This window comes from Ranitomeya imitator, chromosome 3 (assembly GCF_032444005.1).
Source record: "Ranitomeya imitator isolate aRanImi1 chromosome 3, aRanImi1.pri, whole genome shotgun sequence".
In the NCBI taxonomy this organism is placed as follows: Eukaryota; Metazoa; Chordata; class Amphibia; order Anura; family Dendrobatidae; genus Ranitomeya; species Ranitomeya imitator.
This window is the reverse complement of record NC_091284.1, coordinates 438688157-438708757: the sequence shown is the minus strand read 5'-3', so window position 1 is coordinate 438708757 and position 20601 is coordinate 438688157. Positions and strand designations below refer to the sequence as shown.

The window sequence follows — 20601 nt, the reverse complement described above, 5'->3', positions numbered from 1 at the left end:
GGATGGGTCGAGGGAGGGCTTTTTGAGGATGGGTGTGATCTTGGCATGCTTGAAGGATGAGGGGAAGACACCTATTGTGAGTGAGAGGTTGAAGCGGTGCGTTAGGTGCACATAAGAAAAGGTTTGTGTGATTGACATGATGCTTGGAGACACTTACTCACACAGTGTTAGCATTAAATCATCAGTATGATCACTGTAAGAAAGCACGGCTAATGGCTTCGTATCGGGGTCTGTGTACCCTCTGCTTGGTGCCTATGATACATCTTGATAAATGTCTGCATGGAACTGTGGAGATTTATTGTCATACATACCATTGTCATCGGACACTTTGCTAAGGCTACAAAAGACAAGAATATTTATCGGGAACCTGTAGAAGAGTAAATGGGCACTGCTCAATTGATAAATCTGAGTGCCAGCAGATGTATGAACACACGGTGAAAAATTCCACAAAAACACACAAATCACTGTATGTCCAATATAAGCCAATTAGTACTTTGATTATATGACCAACTAAATAAAAAAAAAAAACTGTCCAAAGGTAAAAAGTGTCCTGGTCCCGGACCCAAATTGCACAAGAATGGGCGCACATACATGCAAGAAAAAAGCCATAAATAACATATTTAATGGTTATTACCCTAGTTGTACTATACCTACATCTATGAATAACACCAAAAGTTAAAAAGAAGCATTACGATATCAGCAGGTTACAAATCCATAATGAAGCTAGCTGGAGAAAGCAAAGTATGGTGTCTGTATGTATATAATACCAAGTGAGGAATGCTATCTCACGTGTTTCGCCATGCCAAAAAGCTTCGTCAAGTAAGATGGTAAAGTCAAGTGACCTTTTATGTACATCATTGAATCTAGTTCCACCCCGCCTACCAAATAAATACGGTACATAAAAAAACAGAATTCGGGGACATAAACATAGAGATGTTACCTGTCACCTGCCCTATCCATCACCAGGTCATCTTGATATCCATTTAATAAGTATCAACTGTCACACAAATACTATCTACATGATAGAAAATAGTATGAAAATGAGGTGTGTACGCTGAGGTTCATAGGCGCTGAATATGCCTTTGAACTTACGGCTGGTGCAGACAAACGTGTTATTGGTCCGAGTTTGATCCGACAAAACATCAGATTGCACTTGGACCAATGTTATTCTAAGGGGTCACTCACACTTCTAATGTTTTTACTCTGACAGAGTCTGTCTGCAGAAAAAAAAAATGCTGCATGGCCAATTTAGGATTCGATATTCGGTTCACACATGGTCATGCAAATCAGTGAGTCCATGGAAACCTTCAGACTGCACACGGATGACATCTGAGTGCAGTCCAATTTCCACGGTCTGACACAATGGAGACATTTTTTTTCTCCATCTTCTCAGGTGAGAGAATCCGGTTACACTGTCGTCAAACTCTGATCAGAGTGTCATTTGCATAATCAGCCTGAAAAAATGCCAATACTATATAATATTCTGTTAAAACAGTGCAATGATGGGTACCAACACATCAAAAGAATAAACTGCACTGATGCAGCAATAGCGTGTGTTGCTATCAGTTTTGAGGCTCTCTCACACGAACGTATAACTCGGTCCAATGTTATACCATGGGGCAGTGCAGATCTGTTTTTTTTCTCATGCCGATTCAGCATTGAAGTCTTTGGGTGCTTGGAAAACATTGGACTGCACTCAGATATTATCCGAGTGCAGTCCGGTTCACGCAGACTCAGACAATGGAGAAATTCAGTATTCCGTCTTCTCCGCACCTGTGATACAATTCGCTCATGCGGGAGAATCGGATCACGGTAAACTCATACTCATCTCAAACTTTGATCAGTGATTGAGCCGAGTGTCATTACCATAATCAATCCTATTCTCTTGGAAGAGAGAATTATCACTGGTGTGAGCGGCCTCTCAATGTCCATCCTAAAGGCTACTAGACACCGGTGCAGCACAAGTGGGACAAGCCCAAACAAAATAATTGAAAATCTCAGCTTGTTGGTTTATACTAAATTTATCATGGCAGATATAGTATTTATCTGATCTGCACATACTGTAGAAGAATTGATGCTGTTTGGAAGCCAAAGAGTGATCACACCAAATATCGATTTGATTTAGATTTCTCTTTTGTTCATTCAATTTCTATTTTTCATTGATTAAAATACCGTACTTCTAGTTTTGAAAGCATTTATACTTTGCTGCATTTTTGCAGTATATGATGATGCCCATTCCACCTACTAACTCCACCCTCCCAAAAAAATAAATTACGGTAATCAATAATTTACCGTATATTGATCCCAAAGTGGCTACATTTATGAAAACGACCAATTTCTGCAAATTTGATCATTATTCAGCTACATTGCCATGAAGAGTAAAGCCATTTCTGCATTCCTTAGGTCCTGTCTTGAAGAGCTTAATATTGCTTCATTATATTGCTGTTTTTGTTACTTATACCATTCGTTCGGTAGAGTCTATTGAGTGGTGTTATGGCGCACAATTTGGTATAGTGATATCTGACTGTGATTTATGATGATGAAGTGCATGTCTGAATTCACAGTGTACTAGTGTAAGAACCCAAGTCTGCATCCGTGAACCATATGACAGACATTTTGACTGCTAAAATGTAGTTTGCTTTACTTTTCTAGGTAGTCTTGACAAATCAAATGACCACAAGAATTGGATCGAGTGAATCTCTGCTGGTACCAGCCTTGGGTATGATAGCATTTTCATCTGCAGCTCTATTTTACAGCATAACTTATTAGTAGTATATAGTAATATTGGTGTCCCGATAGCACAGAATATTGTTCTTAACCAATCAAAGCCAAATAGATTTGCGTATGCTCAGCTTAAGGACTGACACATAATGGTGTGTGTACAGGGCCTAGCCCGCAGCACCAGGTCCATATGGCCCCTCTGTGAGGCCAGGCATTCTTCCCTAGAAACAGCTTGTGGAAGAGAATGGTTCATACATTAGATCAGAAGGAGACAGTGATATTATTCCTACTGTTCTTCTTAATACTGTAAAGAGAATATCAGCAGGGTTTTGCTTTGTGTTCTGAGAGTAGCAAGGTGTAGGAGCTGAGACCCTGATTCCAGTGATGTGTTACTTACCAGGCTGTGTGTTCCCATTTCAATAAATTCACTGTTTAATCAACAGGAGATTATCGCTTGCTGCCTTGTGCTTGCAAGTCCAACCATGCCCCCACCACTCATTATCAGCTCTCTGTCGATATACATTGCTGCACCTAATAAACTAAGTGATATATCATTGAAATCCGGGTCTCAGCTCTTACATAGTGCTGCTGTCAGATTACAGAGTGCTCATCGATTCCCTTTTTTTTTTTTTTTTTTTAAAGACTCCCAAACAGTTCCTGATATGTTGTGCCTTTCAATTTGGTGCTAGTTTTTATGTTGTTTTTTTATGAAGGGGGCATTGCTCGCAGGGTAATAATGCAGATCAGTCCTCGTAACACCATCAAAATTAGCACTAGATAAAAAGGCTTATATCTTTGGAACCAGGATAAAAAAAGAGCAGCATAGTGACATGATCCAGTGACAAGTCCTCTTTAAGGTTCTGTAATGCCTATGTTCAAAATTGTAATCTAATGTGGATATTAGGCAACGTTTCCAATTAGATTACTAAATGCCACAAGGGCAACACGTTGCCTATTTGTCTCTATATAAACTATTTACATGCATTATTATTCATATGCAACAATAAAGATACTTGGAAGACGGCACAATATAAACCCAATGTTCCTCTCTGAGGGTATGCATCAATCCAATGTATCCTTAAGCGTATGGCCGGTAAAGAGTTAGCTTTTTGATAGCTGAGATCTGAATCCACGAGACAGATTGGGAAGGGCAGTGTTATTTGTGCTTAGGTAATTCCAAAGTGTTACTTAATTTTTTCCACAACTATATATCTGTATGTATCTGTATGTACATATGACATAGTCATAGTGGTGCATGGTGACGTACCTGGACACTTGCCTATCATAAGCCACAGAGCCTCTCATAGACCTGGTAAAGGACAGATAGAATGGCACTCAAATCCGAATTCTTTAAGAGGAAGCCAAGGACACTGTGTAGGCGTGAGAATCACTTCTCTCCTGCAGTATTTCACATTGTCCTCAACACAGAACATGGCCGGATTTTTGGAACATCAATATCAATCATGCTTTCTCATCGTAAACACACTTCACCCTTGTTTGACATCCTACAAAATTATAACACCATTTTGTATTTCCTTGTAAAAAGAGAAATAAACCGTTGATCTGTCATGAACCTTCTTAAAGGGAACTTTTCACCATGAAAATTCAGTCCAGTCGGCAGGCATCATGTTATAGAGCAGGGTAGATTGAGGTATAGTTTTGTGAGAACAGATTCGATATAACTTATGTTTTAGTAATTTAACCCTCTCCTTTTTCTGGGATTTTTTTTGCCCACTGGATTAGTCCGTTAGCGATTGACTCTGTGTGCACGCTTATACAAAGACAACTGTCGGTCACTGATCGGACCGCCCACTGAGCTGAAATTCCCAGAAAGTAGAGGTGTAAATAATGAAAACACAGGTTATATATATTTATTACTAAGAGCAATGCTTTCAAAAGTGGGGATCATTTTAGACATGGAGCATAGCAGCAACAGAAAACCACTGCAGTTCCATTTATCAGAACCCTGGTACGGTTTAATTTACTAGCAGCAAATTAGCAATGCCTTATTTTCATCTTCCTCGAATAGTCCTATGAACAGGTCGAGAATGCTCACCTACATACCTTTCAAGTCCGGGCCCTGCAGAATCCGGTTCCTGGTTTCCAGAGCCTTGTCAATTGAATCCCAAAAATCAGACTTTAAAGGGGGATTATTTTATTCTTTTTCACTATTGACCTAAGATCTAACAGATAGGTAATTACTAACTGCCTGCCTACCCTCAGCAGCGCTGGCTCAAAGCGGTGAAAGTAAGCTCCTGCCCTCTGTTCTGCTGCTTCACATCAACAGAGCAGCTCTTCCTCTTCCAGGCTGCTCTGTGGACAGGGAATTAATGCCAATGTAGTGCTGATTGACAGCTGGCTCCCCGCTATATAACTGCTGGAAGCTGGCTGTCAATAAACTAGGGGGCAGGTCAGTGAGGGGTCAGTGACCTGTCAGAAGCCCATACTGATGAATGCCTAATTAGAGCTCCACGTGAAGACCCCACAGGCCGCCCCGGGGCACGAGCATATCACTAATTCAAAACTGAAAATAAACATTAAACAGCAACCACACGACGGATTTCATCACCAGGTATCATTGTAATCAGTATAACGGTGCCGACCTGACACTGTCTGTAGGTTACTCTGCACAATCCTGCTGACGGGTTCCCTTTAAAGTGGACCTGTCACCAGGTCAAAAGTTGCCAGTTTTTACTCTTATTTTATACTCTTGTTCTATTTTGTGTTTGTTTTTTAAACCTAGAGATATGGGCATTTTTATTTAGTACTAATTTTTATGGTCTTTACCAGTGTAAAGCGTAAACACCATCCCACAGAGAATCCTTTGAGTAACACCCCCTTAGGAAAGAAAAACATCCGGAATGCTCAGCGGAGCAGCAGGAATAAAATAAGAGCTAAAACTGGCCAGTTTTGACCCGGTGACAGGTGTTGTTTAATGCATGATTGCTAATTACCTCTTTTTCAGAGCAATAATGTAGAATCCATAGTCTTGTTTAAAATAATACAGACAAAAAATAATAAAGAAAAACTGCAAATTGCAGCTATGGCTGGCTCTGTGTGCAGTTCTGTGTGTTTGTCCGCATAGTGCAGGTTCTAGGAGCGGTCTGCATTTACATGCACTAGCCTGGCCCATGCTCTCCGTGTATTTTCACATGGCCCATCAGTATACTAGTGTGTGCATATGCTCCAGTTATTATTGGATCCATATGCTGTGTCTTGCGCACACAGCAGCACACTGACTGTAAGTACATCCATCTAAACCACCTTTCATAAAGCTTGCTTATTCATGACTAGATGGTGGCCCAATTCTAACACATCGGGTATTCTAGAATATGTATGTAGTTTATTTATGAAGATTTTAGAATAATACATTGAATACACAGGATTCGGCCGGATGCGACCTATTAGCGAAGCGTTGTTCAAATCCCGCGCCAATTCGCGGCCGGACTGCGCCTATCGCTGATTGTTCGCGCCCAGCCACGTAGTATATAGCACAGCCACGTAGTATATAACAGCCCACGTAGTAAATAGCACAGCCACGTAGTATATTGCACAGCCATGTAGTATATAGCACAGCCCACAGAGTATATAGCACAGGCCACGGAGTATATAGCACAGCCCGCGTAGTATATTGCACAGCCCGCGTAGTATATTGCACAGCCCACGTAGTATATTGCCCAGCCCACGTAATATATTGCACAGCCCACGCAGTATATAGCAATGTGGGCACCATATCCCTGTTTTAAAAAAAAGAATTAAAATAAAAAATAGTGATATACTCACCCTCCGTTGGCTCCCGGATTGAAGCGGTTACCAACGCTCCTTGTGTGCTCCGGCCTGAAGAGTGTATTGCGGTCTCGCAAGATGATGACGTTGCGGTCTCCCAAGACCGCTACGTCATCATCTCGCGAGACCGCAATGCATGGAGCGGTCATCGGGACGTCGCGAGGAGCGGGAAAGGCCTGTTCCTGATAAGGGGGGCCTACGGACGGTGAGTATATAACTATTTTTAATTTTTTTTATTATTTTTAACATTAGATCTTTTTACTATTGATGCTGCATAGGCAGCATGAATAGTAAAAAGTTGGTCACACAGGGTTAATAGCAGCGTTAACCGAGTGCGTTACACCACGGTCAACGCTGCCATTAACCCTGTGTGAGCGCTGACTGGAAGGGAGTACAGAGCGAGCACTGACTGCGGGGAGGAAGGAGCGGCCATGTTGCCGCCGGACTGTGCCCTTCGCTGATTGGTCGTGGCTGTTTTGCCACGACCAATCAGCGACTTGGATTTCCATGACAGACAGAGGCCGCGACCAATGAATATCCGTGACAGACAGACAGAAGGACAGACAGAAAGACGGAAGTGACCCTTAGACAATTATATAGTAGATACTGACATTGTCCTGCATGTGACCTTCTTTGTAAAGTGCTTACATTTGCCAATATATTTTCGACAGATAGGCAAGTCTCTGCAGAACATAGTTATTCACAGTACATTCACAGTCGCGTTGGCCTCAGGGGTTTCCTTACTTACTCACTGAATGACACTTTATTGACTAGGTAGAAGGCACAATCCCCACAGGAACCATTAATCTTGAGTCTCTTATTTAACTTGCCAAGAGTGGAAATCCTTTAATTATAAAAGCACTGGTTGCCTTGAGCTGACTACACCAATATGCAATAAGAAAAATAGAATATTACTCTTCTAAACTAATTTTGACTGATTTCCACTTCTTTTTATGTGTATGTCTTTCTTATGCAAATGAACCAACAAAGAAAAAAGTAGAGCCGCACAGCTGTAAGCCGGCCGTAGCCCATATGCGGTGCAATGGATAACCTGATAGCATGACAGAGGTGCTCGCATGAAAAATAAGATGAGACCAGCACTAAGACAAAGAAAAAAATGCGGCAGCACTCACCAGTCCTGGAGTGGTCTGAGTCCTTTATTGAAACATATAAAACATCTTCACGGCTCCGGGGTGTGTAGATAAAAAGGAGGTGTGCAGGGGTAGACGACGGCCGTTTCGCTCTAACGGCAGCGCTTCCACGGGTCAAACAGTTTGACCCGTGGAAGCCACCATTAGCGCGAAACGGCCATCGTCTACCCCCTGCACACCTCCTTTTCATCTACACCCCCCCCCCCCCCCCCCCCCCGAGCCGTGAAGATGTTTTATATGTTTCAATAAAGGACTCAGACCACTCCAGGACTGGTGACATTTTTTTCTTTGTCTTAGTGCTTTTCTTATGCAAATGATTATCAGCCATCTTTGAAATGTAAATCCCTTGACACCTTTATATCTTCTATCTGTTGCTGCCTTCCTGACTACTTAGCACCTAATTTGCATGCAAATGAAAATGCTAAGTGCTATGGGAGTGACAGAGCATTTATGGAGCCATTGTCATCCCTTCTTGTTTCTGTGCCTCTTTAGTTTTATTGACAGCTCACTGTCTGATTTCTTTGCCTGGCACCTACCATTACCCAAACCGTGAGCTATCAATCAAGCTAAAGACACTGGTACTGGTTTGGGAAACAATTTAGGAGGCAGAGGCTTGTTAAGTGCTATACCAATGCTAGAGCACCTAACTTTTAACAATAATCAGAGTAAAAGAGCTTTGCTCAGACAAAGGCAAACCTACACAAATGCATAAATGACTGTTATTAAAATGGGACCATATATGCTGATAGGGTGCAGTAGGGTGGCAGTGCAGGATACTAAGGGTATGTGCACACATTCAGTTTTTTTCGCGATAAAAACACATTAGAAAACGCCTACATACAGTCATGGCCAAAAGTATTGACACCCCTGCAGTTCTGTCAGATAATACTCAGTTTCTTCCTGAAAGTGATTGCAAACACAAATTCTTTGGTATTCTAATCTTCATTTAATTTGTCTTAAATGAAAAAACACAAAAGAGAATGAAGCAAAAAGCAAAACTTTGATCATTTCACACAAAACTCCAAAAATGGGCCAGACAAAAGTATTGGCACCCTCAGCCTAATACTTGGTTGCAGAACCTTTAGCCAAAATAACTGCGACCAACCGCTTCCGGTAACCATCAATGAGTTTCTTACAATGCTCTGCTGGAATTTTAGACCATTCTTCTTTGGCAAACTGCTCCAGGTCCCTGATATTTGAAGGGTGCCTTCTCCAAACTGCCATTTTTAGATCTCTCCACAGGTGTTCTATGGGATTCAGGTCTGGACTCATTGCTGGCCACCTTACAAGTCTCCAGTGCTTTCTCTCAAACCATTTTCTAGTGCTTTTTGAAGTGTGTATTGGGTCATTGTCCTGCTGGAAGACCCATGACCTCTGAGGGAGACCCAGCTTTCTCACACTGGGTCCTACATTATGCTGTAAAATTTGTTGGTACTCTTCAGACTTCATAATGCCATGGACACGGTCAAGCAGTCCAGTGCCAGAGGCAGCAAAGCAACCCCAAAACATCAGGGAACCTCCGCCATGTTTGACTGTAGGGACCGTGTTCTTTTCTTTGAATGCCTCTTTTTTTCTCCTGTAAACTCTATGTTGATGCCTTTGCCCAAAAAGCTCTACTTTTGTCTCATCTGACCAGAGAACATTCTTCCAAAACATTTTAGGCTTTTTCAGGTAAGTTTTGGCAAACTCCAGCCTGGCTTTTTTATGTCTCGGGGTAAGAAGTGGGGTCTTCCTGGGTCTCCTACCATACAGTCCCTTTTCATTCAGATGCCGACGGATAGTACAGGTTGACACTGTTGTACCCTCGGACTGCAGGACAGCTTGAACTTGTTTGGATGTTAGTCGAGGTTCTTTATCCAACATCCGCACAATCTTGCGTTGAAATCTCTTGTCAATTTCACTTTTCCGTCCACATCTAGGGAGGTTAGCCACAGTGCCATGGATTTTAAACTACTTGATGACACTGTGTACGGTAGACACAGGAACATTCAGGTCTTTGGAGATGGACTTGTAGCCTTGAAGCTCATGCTTCCTCACAATTTGGTTTCTCAAATCCTCAGACAGTTCTTTGGCCTTCTTTCTTTTCTCCATGCTCAATGTGGTACACACAAGGACACAGGACAGAGGTTGAGTGAACTTTAATCCATGTCAACTGGCTGCAAGTGTGATTTAGTTATTGCCAACACCTGTTAGGTGCCACAGGTAAGTTACAGGTGCTGTTAATTACACAAATTAGAGAAGCATCATATGATTTTTCGAACAGTGTCAATACTTTTGTCCACCCCCTTTTTTATGTTTGGTGTGGAATTATATCCTATTTGGCTTTAGAACAATTCTTTTTGTGTTTTTTTATTTAAGACAAATTAAATGAAGATAATACCAGATTGAAGGGGAATGTTTGAAGGGGGGGGGGGGGGAAGCTTTGTATTGAAAATGAGAATGTAACATATCATTTATCTTGTTATTCTTAATAAAAATTTATTTGAATTAAAAAAAGAAGATAATAATACCAAAGAATTTGTGTTTGCAATCATTTTCAGGAAGAAACTGAGTATTATCTGACAGAATTGCATGGGTCTCAATAATTTTGGCCATGACTGTATGCATCCTATCATTTAGAATGCATTCTGCAATTTTTGTGCACATGATGCATTTTTTTCCGCAAAAAAAACGCATTGCGGTAAAAAAAAGCAGCATGTTCATTAATTTTGCGGATTTTCTGCGTTTTTCCCGCTATTCTATGCATTTGGAAAAAACGCATCAAAAACACGCAAAAAACGCATCAAAACCATGAAAAAAAATCACATGCAGATTTCTGGCAGAAATGTCAGGTTTTTGTCAGGAAAATTTCTGCCAGAAATTCTGACGTGTGCACATACCCTAAAGGTTCGGTCTCACCAATTCGCTATACTTTCTAAAAAGTACCGTGCATCTTGTAGTCCAGAAGAAAGGGGGATTACTGTACTTTCCTTTATAACAACCATTAAATAACTAACATTCATGGCAACTTTTGATCAGTCTTTTTTATGATGTTTTTCTTTTGCAATATGCTTCTTTTACAGGTGAGAGCTGGGGTCATGCAGCTAACAACCGTATCATTCTTCACTGGGAGAGATTGCAGAGGTTAGACTTTGACGTACATTATATGTGCTAACCATTACTCCTCAGTGGAGATCAGATTTATGGAGCTAAGGTTCAGGCTGCATTAGTCATACAGTTATACATATTAGTCCAAAGAAGTGAATATAGAACACATTCACAGTAGCAATACCTCAAAAACCTAGTAGATATATACACCAGGCTACAGAATGTTTATGTTCAAAAGTAGAAAATTTTATTAACATAAATAAAATATGCATACACAATAATAAAAACAGGATGCCTCCAATCCAAAACACCGGCACCATGGGTGCTTGACAGGTATGTAGCCCATAAAGATATCACTTTGGAACAAAATATACAAGGATCATTTCCATTATAATCATTATGACTGATATTTTGTGGCTACATAACGATATGTCTATGATCTAGTAGAGTGCTGGGGGGGGGAGATTACTATACTCCGGTACTGTAGCTGTATAGAATTGCTAAATAAGCCTATAAAATGTGTATATGTTGTATGAAAATAATACTAACAATAATGCCTTGTATATATATATATTGCCAGAGCATATACACCTCACAACCAGGTTATAAATATATATAGATACATAAAGTGCAACATCATGAAAATAGATAGTCAAAATACCATAACCAAAGTGGTCTCAATATCTAACCCTGGTATGTGAAGGCAATATGCACTCCAAAGCCCCAGCAGCAACCTAATCAAAAGACATAGTTACCTCCAAACACTCACTGGGCCGGGAAATACCCCTACGCGCGTTTCGATAAGCTTCTTCTTCCGGGGGCGTGTGTAAATAGGAGGAGAATGAGGGCCAATTTAAATACGATCCCGGCCAATCACCATAGATGAATCAAACCATGTGAGCCATCCCTATAAGTGCGGCACCCAGCGTAATATCCTGTGCGCCCACAGTAGGTCATAATAAAGCACCAAGTTGCTAGGCAACCCCACGCCACAAAGCTGCACTGTGCGCAGGAGCGGAAATGGAAGAGCACTATGCTCAGAGTGCGCAGCTGCCAACCGCGACATTGGCCGGCAATCACAGCGTCAGGTTGCTAGGTAACCCTAAGCTCATAGGCTGCACAGTGCGCAAAAGCGGCAGTGAGAGAGCACTATGATCCAAATGCGCAACTGCCAACCGCAATCTTAACCGGCAATCATAGCGCCAGGTTGCTAAGCAACCAACACTATACTAATATACTGTGCGCAGGAGCGGAAGTGAGAGACTCCAATGCGCAACCACCAACCATAATGCTGCCCAGTAATCAAAGCGCCAGGTTGCTGGGCAACCAAACACATCAGCACACCGCACAGATATGCTACCAAAAGCGCAACTATTACCCAGCAATGATAGCGCCAGGCCTCAAGGACGCCTAACGCACCTATATGGAGGGGGAATCATGACAACTAAAAAGGTCACATCTATATAACAGTGTATGGCAAACCGCCACACTCACTACTTACATGTATTGAGGAATACATGGGATAAAATACACTACCATAAATAACTATATAAAATATTAACCTCAGAGGCTCTGGGGAAAAAACCTAACATACTGTGACTAAACAGGACAATATAAGCCTCAAAAACTCTGAGGGAAGTCCTAACATACGGTGACTTAATATAGTGAAATAATGACTCAAAACCGAGCCTAAACAAAAGTGTAAGAGCAGAAGAAAGTGGGTAAGTGGCGCATGGAAGCACAGTAAGGCCACAGCTATATGGAACCACACATCACCGGAGGTGGACGCAGCCACACCCCAACCCTAAAGAGGGTGGGATGCAGCGACAGTCCTGTGCCAGGGATAGGAGGGTCCAGCATGTGGTCCTGTGCCGCCATGCGCACACACACCTCCCTCTGCGGTGTACTACTAACAAAATACTACTGAATGAATCAAAGCATTGTAATAAACAATTATACTTAAGTGAACAACAATATGCATGAGATGAATGGTACTCAAGTGTGATAAGTGTGAACCTAATACACAACAAAAGATCCCATGAAGTAAACCTCTAACAAATAATGAATAAATATCGATAAGACCTATGAATGATCAGAGATATATTATAAAAATATATTATAAAAATATACTGTATTATAACAATAAGAGAGAAAGTCCCAGATCATCAGCCATGTTGTTCTTCAGATGTAGAATTCAGAGACGCAGCATAAGTATCTTCAGCCGAATCAGGAAATAGTGCCGCACAGATAAGAAGTCCATTATCTCGTATTGTACCAGGGATACATCACAGGTCAGAATATGGAAGGGCCGGAATACAATCGATAATCATGCCACAACTTGTGAATAAATGAGAAAAAAATAAATTAAAACCAATGCAACAATGCAACAACATAAACCCACAAATCCCCTAAAAAGTATCAGACAAGAGAAAGGACCACAGGAAAACAAGACTATAAAAATGCTCCGAACCCTAGAGTCTCATTGAGGCCCTGCGGGGCCATAGCACCTAGTCGGTAGATCCACCGACTCTCAATTTGAGCCAAAGTCCTACCAATGTCGCCTCCACGTATACCCATGTTGACAGAATCTATGCCTCTCACCACTAAACCCACCGAGCTACATGCATGATGTTGCCTAAAATGCCTAGGCAGGGTTTTCAGACTAGTTTCATCCGTTATTGTCCTTGCTTTTTCTATGTCCCTGCAATGCTCTCTTATCCGGATTTTCAGTTCTCGGGTGGTGAGGCCGATGTAGATCCTGCCACACGGGCAGGTGGCATGATAAATAACTCCTCGGGATGAACAGGATATATATTTCCTGATATCATATGTTTTTGTTCCATCGAAATTAACGAAACTTTTGGCCTTTACCGTATTGGCACAGGCCTTGCATAGTCCACATGGATAAAATCCGGCATTAGCACTCTTAGATCCTTTATTTGGTCTTATTGGATCATAGAAACTATGAACCAGGGTGTCTGCAAGGTTCTTGGATCTCCTAGCCGTAATTTGTGGTTTCGTTGGTAGGACTCTTTTGAGAATAGGGTCAGTGAACAGGACATTCCAATGTTTCCCTATGATTTCACGAAAATGATGCCATTTATTGTGATATGCGGTAATTAGTCTAACCTGATCTAAATCTGTTTTGGTGGTCTCTTTTGCAGCCAGTTTATTCGACCCATATAACAGTTCAGCCCTAGTGTTTTTATTGGCCCTAATATACCCTCTCCTAATGACTCTTTTGCTGTACCCTCTTTGTTGAAAACGGTCAGCAAGGTCCCGTGATTGTTCCAGGAAGTCTTCCGAGTTAGTGCATATTCTTTTTGCCCTCAGGAACTGCCCTACTGGAATGCCACGAATCGTGGCTTGCGGGTGAGAAGATGTTGCATGCAAAAGCGAATTCGTAGCCGTAGGCTTCCTATACAAACTAGTGTACAGATAACCGTTAGGGTCAGTCCCAACCATAAGGTCCAAAAATTCAACTTGGCGGCCAAATTTAAACGTAAGCTTAACATTAATCTCATTACTGTTCAAATTATCAATAAATGCAGTGAGATCACCTAAGGGGCCGTCCCATATAAACCAAATATCATCTATATACCTCATCCAGCCAGAAACCTGGCTGGATAGAGGTATTGGTTCGCTGACAAAGATCTCTCGCTCCCAGGCGCCTAGAAATAAATTGGCGTAGGAGGGGGCACAACTGGCCCCCATTGCCGTACCCTGCAATTGTAAGTACGTATTGTTCTTAAAAACAAAGATGTTGTGTGTTAATGCGTACTCAAGCAGTTGCATAAGAAGTTGGATCATGTCTCTATCCATGTTGCTGGACTCCAAAAACCAGCGGACTGCTCGAAGACCATCTTTATGCCGGATGGAGGTGTAGAGCGCCTCTACATCTGCAATTACCATTACCGCACCCTCATTTAAATAAATACCATCAATCCTGCGGAGCGCCGAGTTTGTATCTTGTATGTAAGACGGTAATTCACTTACCAACGGTTTTAAATAGTGGTCGATAATTTTAGTAACCATCTCACACAAACTCCCGTTGCCGGAAATTATCGGTCTCCCAGGCGGGTCTATGGGATCCTTGTGGATCTTCGGAGTCAGATATAGAGTCGGGAGCCGTGGATGCATATCTCTAATGACTTCAACGAATTTTTTTGGGATGATTCCACTAATAAAAGCATCTTCCAATATCTGAACTAGTTCTTGCTGAAAAAAGTGCATGGGGTTAGTAGACAATTTCCGGTAACAATCTTTCTCATTTAGTAGTTTCATAGCCTGTCTTTCATACATGGCATTGGGCCAGATTACTATATTGCCGCCCTTGTCCGAGGGTTTAAACACCACATCGGTAAGATTAGCCAAACTATCAATGGCCTCTCTCTCAGCCTTGGTACAATTTGACTGTCCATAGCCAGATTGACTTAAGTTCTCAATTTCAGTAGTCACTAATTTGGTGAAAACTTCTACCGCTGGACAGAGGCTGAGAGAGGGAAATTTTTTAGATTTGCCCAGAAGATTTCCAGTATCTCTTCTGGGCAAATCTAAAAAATTTCCCTCTCTCAGCCTCTGTCCAGCGGTAGAAGTTTTCACCAAATTAGTGACTACTGAAATTGAGAACTTAAGTCAATCTGGCTATGGACAGTCAAATTGTACCAAGGCTGAGAGAGAGGCCATTGATAGTTTGGCTAATCTTACCGATGTGGTGTTTAAACCCTCGGACAAGGGCGGCAATATAGTAATCTGGCCCAATGCCATGTATGAAAGACAGGCTATGAAACTACTAAATGAGAAAGATTGTTACCGGAAATTGTCTACTAACCCCATGCACTTTTTTCAGCAAGAACTAGTTCAGATATTGGAAGATGCTTTTATTAGTGGAATCATCCCAAAAAAATTCGTTGAAGTCATTAGAGATATGCATCCACGGCTCCCGACTCTATATCTGACTCCGAAGATCCACAAGGATCCCATAGACCCGCCTGGGAGACCGATAATTTCCGGCAACGGGAGTTTGTGTGAGATGGTTACTAAAATTATCGACCACTATTTAAAACCGTTGGTAAGTGAATTACCGTCTTACATACAAGATACAAACTCGGCGCTCCGCAGGATTGATGGTATTTATTTAAATGAGGGTGCGGTAATGGTAATTGCAGATGTAGAGGCGCTCTACACCTCCATCCGGCATAAAGATGGTCTTCGAGCAGTCCGCTGGTTTTTGGAGTCCAGCAACATGGATAGAGACATGATCCAACTTCTTATGCAACTGCTTGAGTACGCATTAACACACAACATCTTTGTTTTTAAGAACAATACGTACTTACAATTGCAGGGTACGGCAATGGGGGCCAGTTGTGCCCCCTCCTACGCCAATTTATTTCTAGGCGCCTGGGAGCGAGAGATCTTTGTCAGCGAACCAATACCTCTATCCAGCCAGGTTTCTGGCTGGATGAGGTATATAGATGATATTTGGTTTATATGGGACGGCCCCTTAGGTGATCTCACTGCATTTATTGATAATTTGAACAGTAATGAGATTAATGTTAAGCTTACGTTTAAATTTGGCCGCCAAGTTGAATTTTTGGACCTTATGGTTGGGACTGACCCTAACGGTTATCTGTACACTAGTTTGTATAGGAAGCCTACGGCTACGAATTCGCTTTTGCATGCAACATCTTCTCACCCGCAAGCCACGATTCGTGGCATTCCAGTAGGGCAGTTCCTGAGGGCAAAAAGAATATGCACTAACTCGGAAGACTTCCTGGAACAATCACGGGACCTTGCTGACCGTTTTCAACAAAGAGGGTACAGCAAAAGAGTCATTAGGAGAGGGTATATTAGGGCCAATAAAAACACTAGGGCTGAACTGTTATATGGGTCGAATAAACTGGCTGCAAAAGAGACCACCAAAACAGATTTAGATCAGGTTAGACTAATTACCGCATATCACAATAAATGGCATCATTTTCGTGAAATCATAGGGAAACATTGGAATGTCCTGTTCACTGACCCTATTCTCAAAAGAGTCCTACCAACGAAACCACAAATTACGGCTAGGAGATCCAAGAACCTTGCAGACACCCTGGTTCATAGTTTCTATGATCCAATAAGACCAAATAAAGGATCTAAGAGTGCTAATGCCGGATTTTATCCATGTGGACTATGCAAGGCCTGTGCCAATACGGTAAAGGCCAAAAGTTTCGTTAATTTCGATGGAACAAAAACATATGATATCAGGAAATATATATCCTGTTCATCCCGAGGAGTTATTTATCATGCCACCTGCCCGTGTGGCAGGATCTACATCGGCCTCACCACCCGAGAACTGAAAATCCGGATAAGAGAGCATTGCAGGGACATAGAAAAAGCAAGGACAATAACGGATGAAACTAGTCTGAAAACCCTGCCTAGGCATTTTAGGCAACATCATGCATGTAGCTCGGTGGGTTTAGTGGTGAGAGGCATAGATTCTGTCAACATGGGTATACGTGGAGGCGACATTGGTAGGACTTTGGCTCAAATTGAGAGTCGGTGGATCTACCGACTAGGTGCTATGGCCCCGCAGGGCCTCAATGAGACTCTAGGGTTCGGAGCATTTTTATAGTCTTGTTTTCCTGTGGTCCTTTCTCTTGTCTGATACTTTTTAGGGGATTTGTGGGTTTATGTTGTTGCATTGTTGCATTGGTTTTAATTTATTTTTTTCTCATTTATTCACAAGTTGTGGCATGATTATCGATTGTATTCCGGCCCTTCCATATTCTGACCTGTGATGTATCCCTGGTACAATACGAGATAATGGACTTCTTATCTGTGCGGCACTATTTCCTGATTCGGCTGAAGATACTTATGCTGCGTCTCTGAATTCTACATCTGAAGAACAACATGGCTGATGATCTGGGACTTTCTCTCTTATTGTTATAATACAGTATATTTTTATAATATATTTTTATAATATATCTCTGATCATTCATAGGTCTTATCGATATTTATTCATTATTTGTTAGAGGTTTACTTCATGGGATCTTTTGTTGTGTATTAGGTTCACACTTATCACACTTGAGTACCATTCATCTCATGCATATTGTTGTTCACTTAAGTATAATTGTTTATTACAATGCTTTGATTCATTCAGTAGTATTTTGTTAGTAGTACACCGCAGAGGGAGGTGTGTGTGCGCATGGCGGCACAGGACCACATGCTGGACCCTCCTATCCCTGGCACAGGACTGTCGCTGCATCCCACCCTCTTTAGGGTTGGGGTGTGGCTGCGTCCACCTCCGGTGATGTGTGGTTCCATATAGCTGTGGCCTTACTGTGCTTCCATGCGCCACTTACCCACTTTCTTCTGCTCTTACACTTTTGTTTAGGCTCGGTTTTGAGTCATTATTTCACTATATTAAGTCACAGTATGTTAGGACTTCCCTCAGAGTTTTTGAGGCTTATATTGTCCTGTTTAGTCACAGTATGTTAGGTTTTTTCCCCAGAGCCTCTGAGGTTAATATTTTATATAGTTATTTATGGTAGTGTATTTTATCCCATGTATTCCTCAATACATGTAAGTAGTGAGTGTGGCGGTTTGCCATACACTGTTATATAGATGTGACCTTTTTAGTTGTCATGATTCCCCCTCCATATAGGTGCGTTAGGCGTCCTTGAGGCCTGGCGCTATCATTGCTGGGTAATAGTTGCGCTTTTGGTAGCATATCTGTGCGGTGTGCTGATGTGTTTGGTTGCCCAGCAACCTGGCGCTTTGATTACTGGGCAGCATTATGGTTGGTGGTTGCGCATTGGAGTCTCTCACTTCCGCTCCTGCGCACAGTATATTAGTATAGTGTTGGTTGCTTAGCAACCTGGCGCTATGATTGCCGGTTAAGATTGCGGTTGGCAGTTGCGCATTTGGATCATAGTGCTCTCTCACTGCCGCTTTTGCGCACTGTGCAGCCTATGAGCTTAGGGTTACCTAGCAACCTGACGCTGTGATTGCCGGCCAATGTCGCGGTTGGCAGCTGCGCACTCTGAGCATAGTGCTCTTCCATTTCCGCTCCTGCGCACAGTGCAGCTTTGTGGCGTGGGGTTGCCTAGCAACTTGGTGCTTTATTATGACCTACTGTGGGCGCACAGGATATTACGCTGGGTGCCGCACTTATAGGGATGGCTCACATGGTTTGATTCATCTATGGTGATTGGCCGGGATCGTATTTAAATTGGCCCTCATTCTCCTCCTATTTACACACGCCCCCGGAAGAAGAAGCTTATCGAAACGCGCGTAGGGGTATTTCCCGGCCCAGTGAGTGTTTGGAGGTAACTATGTCTTTTGATTAGGTTGCTGCTGGGGCTTTGGAGTGCATATTGCCTTCACATACCAGGGTTAGATATTGAGACCACTTTGGTTATGGTATTTTGACTATCTATTTTCATGATGTTGCACTTTATGTATCTATATATATTTATAACCTGGTTGTGAGGTGTATATGCTCTGGCAATATATATATATACAAGGCATTATTGTTAGTATTATTTTCATACAACATATACACATTTTATAGGCTTATTTAGCAATTCTATACAGCTACAGTACCGGAGTATAGTAATCTCCCCCCCCCAGCACTCTACTAGATCATAGACATATCGTTATGTAGCCACAAAATATCAGTCATAATGATTATAATGGAAATGATCCTTGTATATTTTGTTCCAAAGTGATATCTTTATGGGCTACATACCTGTCAAGCACCCATGGTGCCGGTGTTTTGGATTGGAGGCATCCTGTTTTTATTATTGTGTATGCATATTTTATTTATGTTAATAAAATTTTCTACTTTTGAACATAAACATTCTGTAGCCTGGTGTATATATCTACTAGGTTTTTGAGGTATTAGTCATACAGTGTATTTTTTTCATAAATTACGTATTTTATAGGGATTTTGCAGTATATAGTGAAGACATAATGTCTTTACTGAATGGGACTAAAATGCAGCAGTATGGAAATGGCCAACACTGTGTCGGATATAAAAGGGTGCAAACACTATTGTGTAGACTTACTGTAAGTACTTACCCCATTCTGTGTGGATTCTCATGCAGAACAAAAGCATTCTTGCATATAGTGAAATTAGCCATCTCCTTTGATGCCCAGTCATTGACTGGTCTTCATACTAGTAGCAAAATGGCGTTGACAAGGGCCCTCCCGCAGGCCCCTGTCTGTCATGGAAACATTTCAGAGATTTGCAATTACACCTTGAGGTGCCAATGGGTATCTTTTAAGGGAACCTGTCAGTAGGATTGTGCTCAGTAACCTACAGACAGTGTCAGGTTGGCGCTGTTATGCTGATTACAATGATACCTGGTGATGAAATCCGTCTTGTGGTTGTTGTTTACTCTGTACTTGTAGTTTTCAGTTAATGAGATTCTTGTGCTCCGTGCTCTTGTGCTTTCAGAAATCTCATGCAGCTTGGTTTTTTTTTCTCATCAGTATTTTGTGCTTTGCTTGTTTTTTTGCACAATGGAGCATGTCACTTCTTTCAGCGTTTTTTCAGCATTTTTCACCCATTGAAATGAATTGGTGGTGAAAAAACACTGAAAAAACGCACCAAAAATGCTGCGGTTTTTGTGCCAAAACCTGATTCTTTAGAACAGCATGCCAAAACCACACAAAAAATGCAGCAAAAATTGCAAGAAAATCAAGGAAAACCTGTTTTTTTCTCTGCAGCTTCTTCTTGCCAAGAGTTCAGGTTTTGCTGCAGAAAAAAAAACGCCTAGTGTGAGCTTACCCATATAGTTTTGTTAAAGAAAATGTTTTTTTTTTCTTTCTCTGCAAAAATGGCGCTTGCGCAGTAGTATCCATCGGA

At 41.7% G+C, this 20601-nt stretch overlaps 1 protein-coding gene across 1 annotated transcript in view; it reads left to right on the top strand.

Annotated features, from left to right (window-relative positions):
* The window catches only part of RAD51C (RAD51 paralog C), a 112147-nt gene that overhangs the window by 64285 nt on the left and 27261 nt on the right, over positions 1 to 20601 (top strand). The window contains exons 6-7 of the mRNA XM_069757346.1: positions 2653 to 2719; positions 10721 to 10781. Coding sequence (XP_069613447.1) covers positions 2653 to 2719; positions 10721 to 10781 — 128 coding nt within the window. The remainder of the gene's footprint in view (positions 1 to 2652; positions 2720 to 10720; positions 10782 to 20601) is intronic.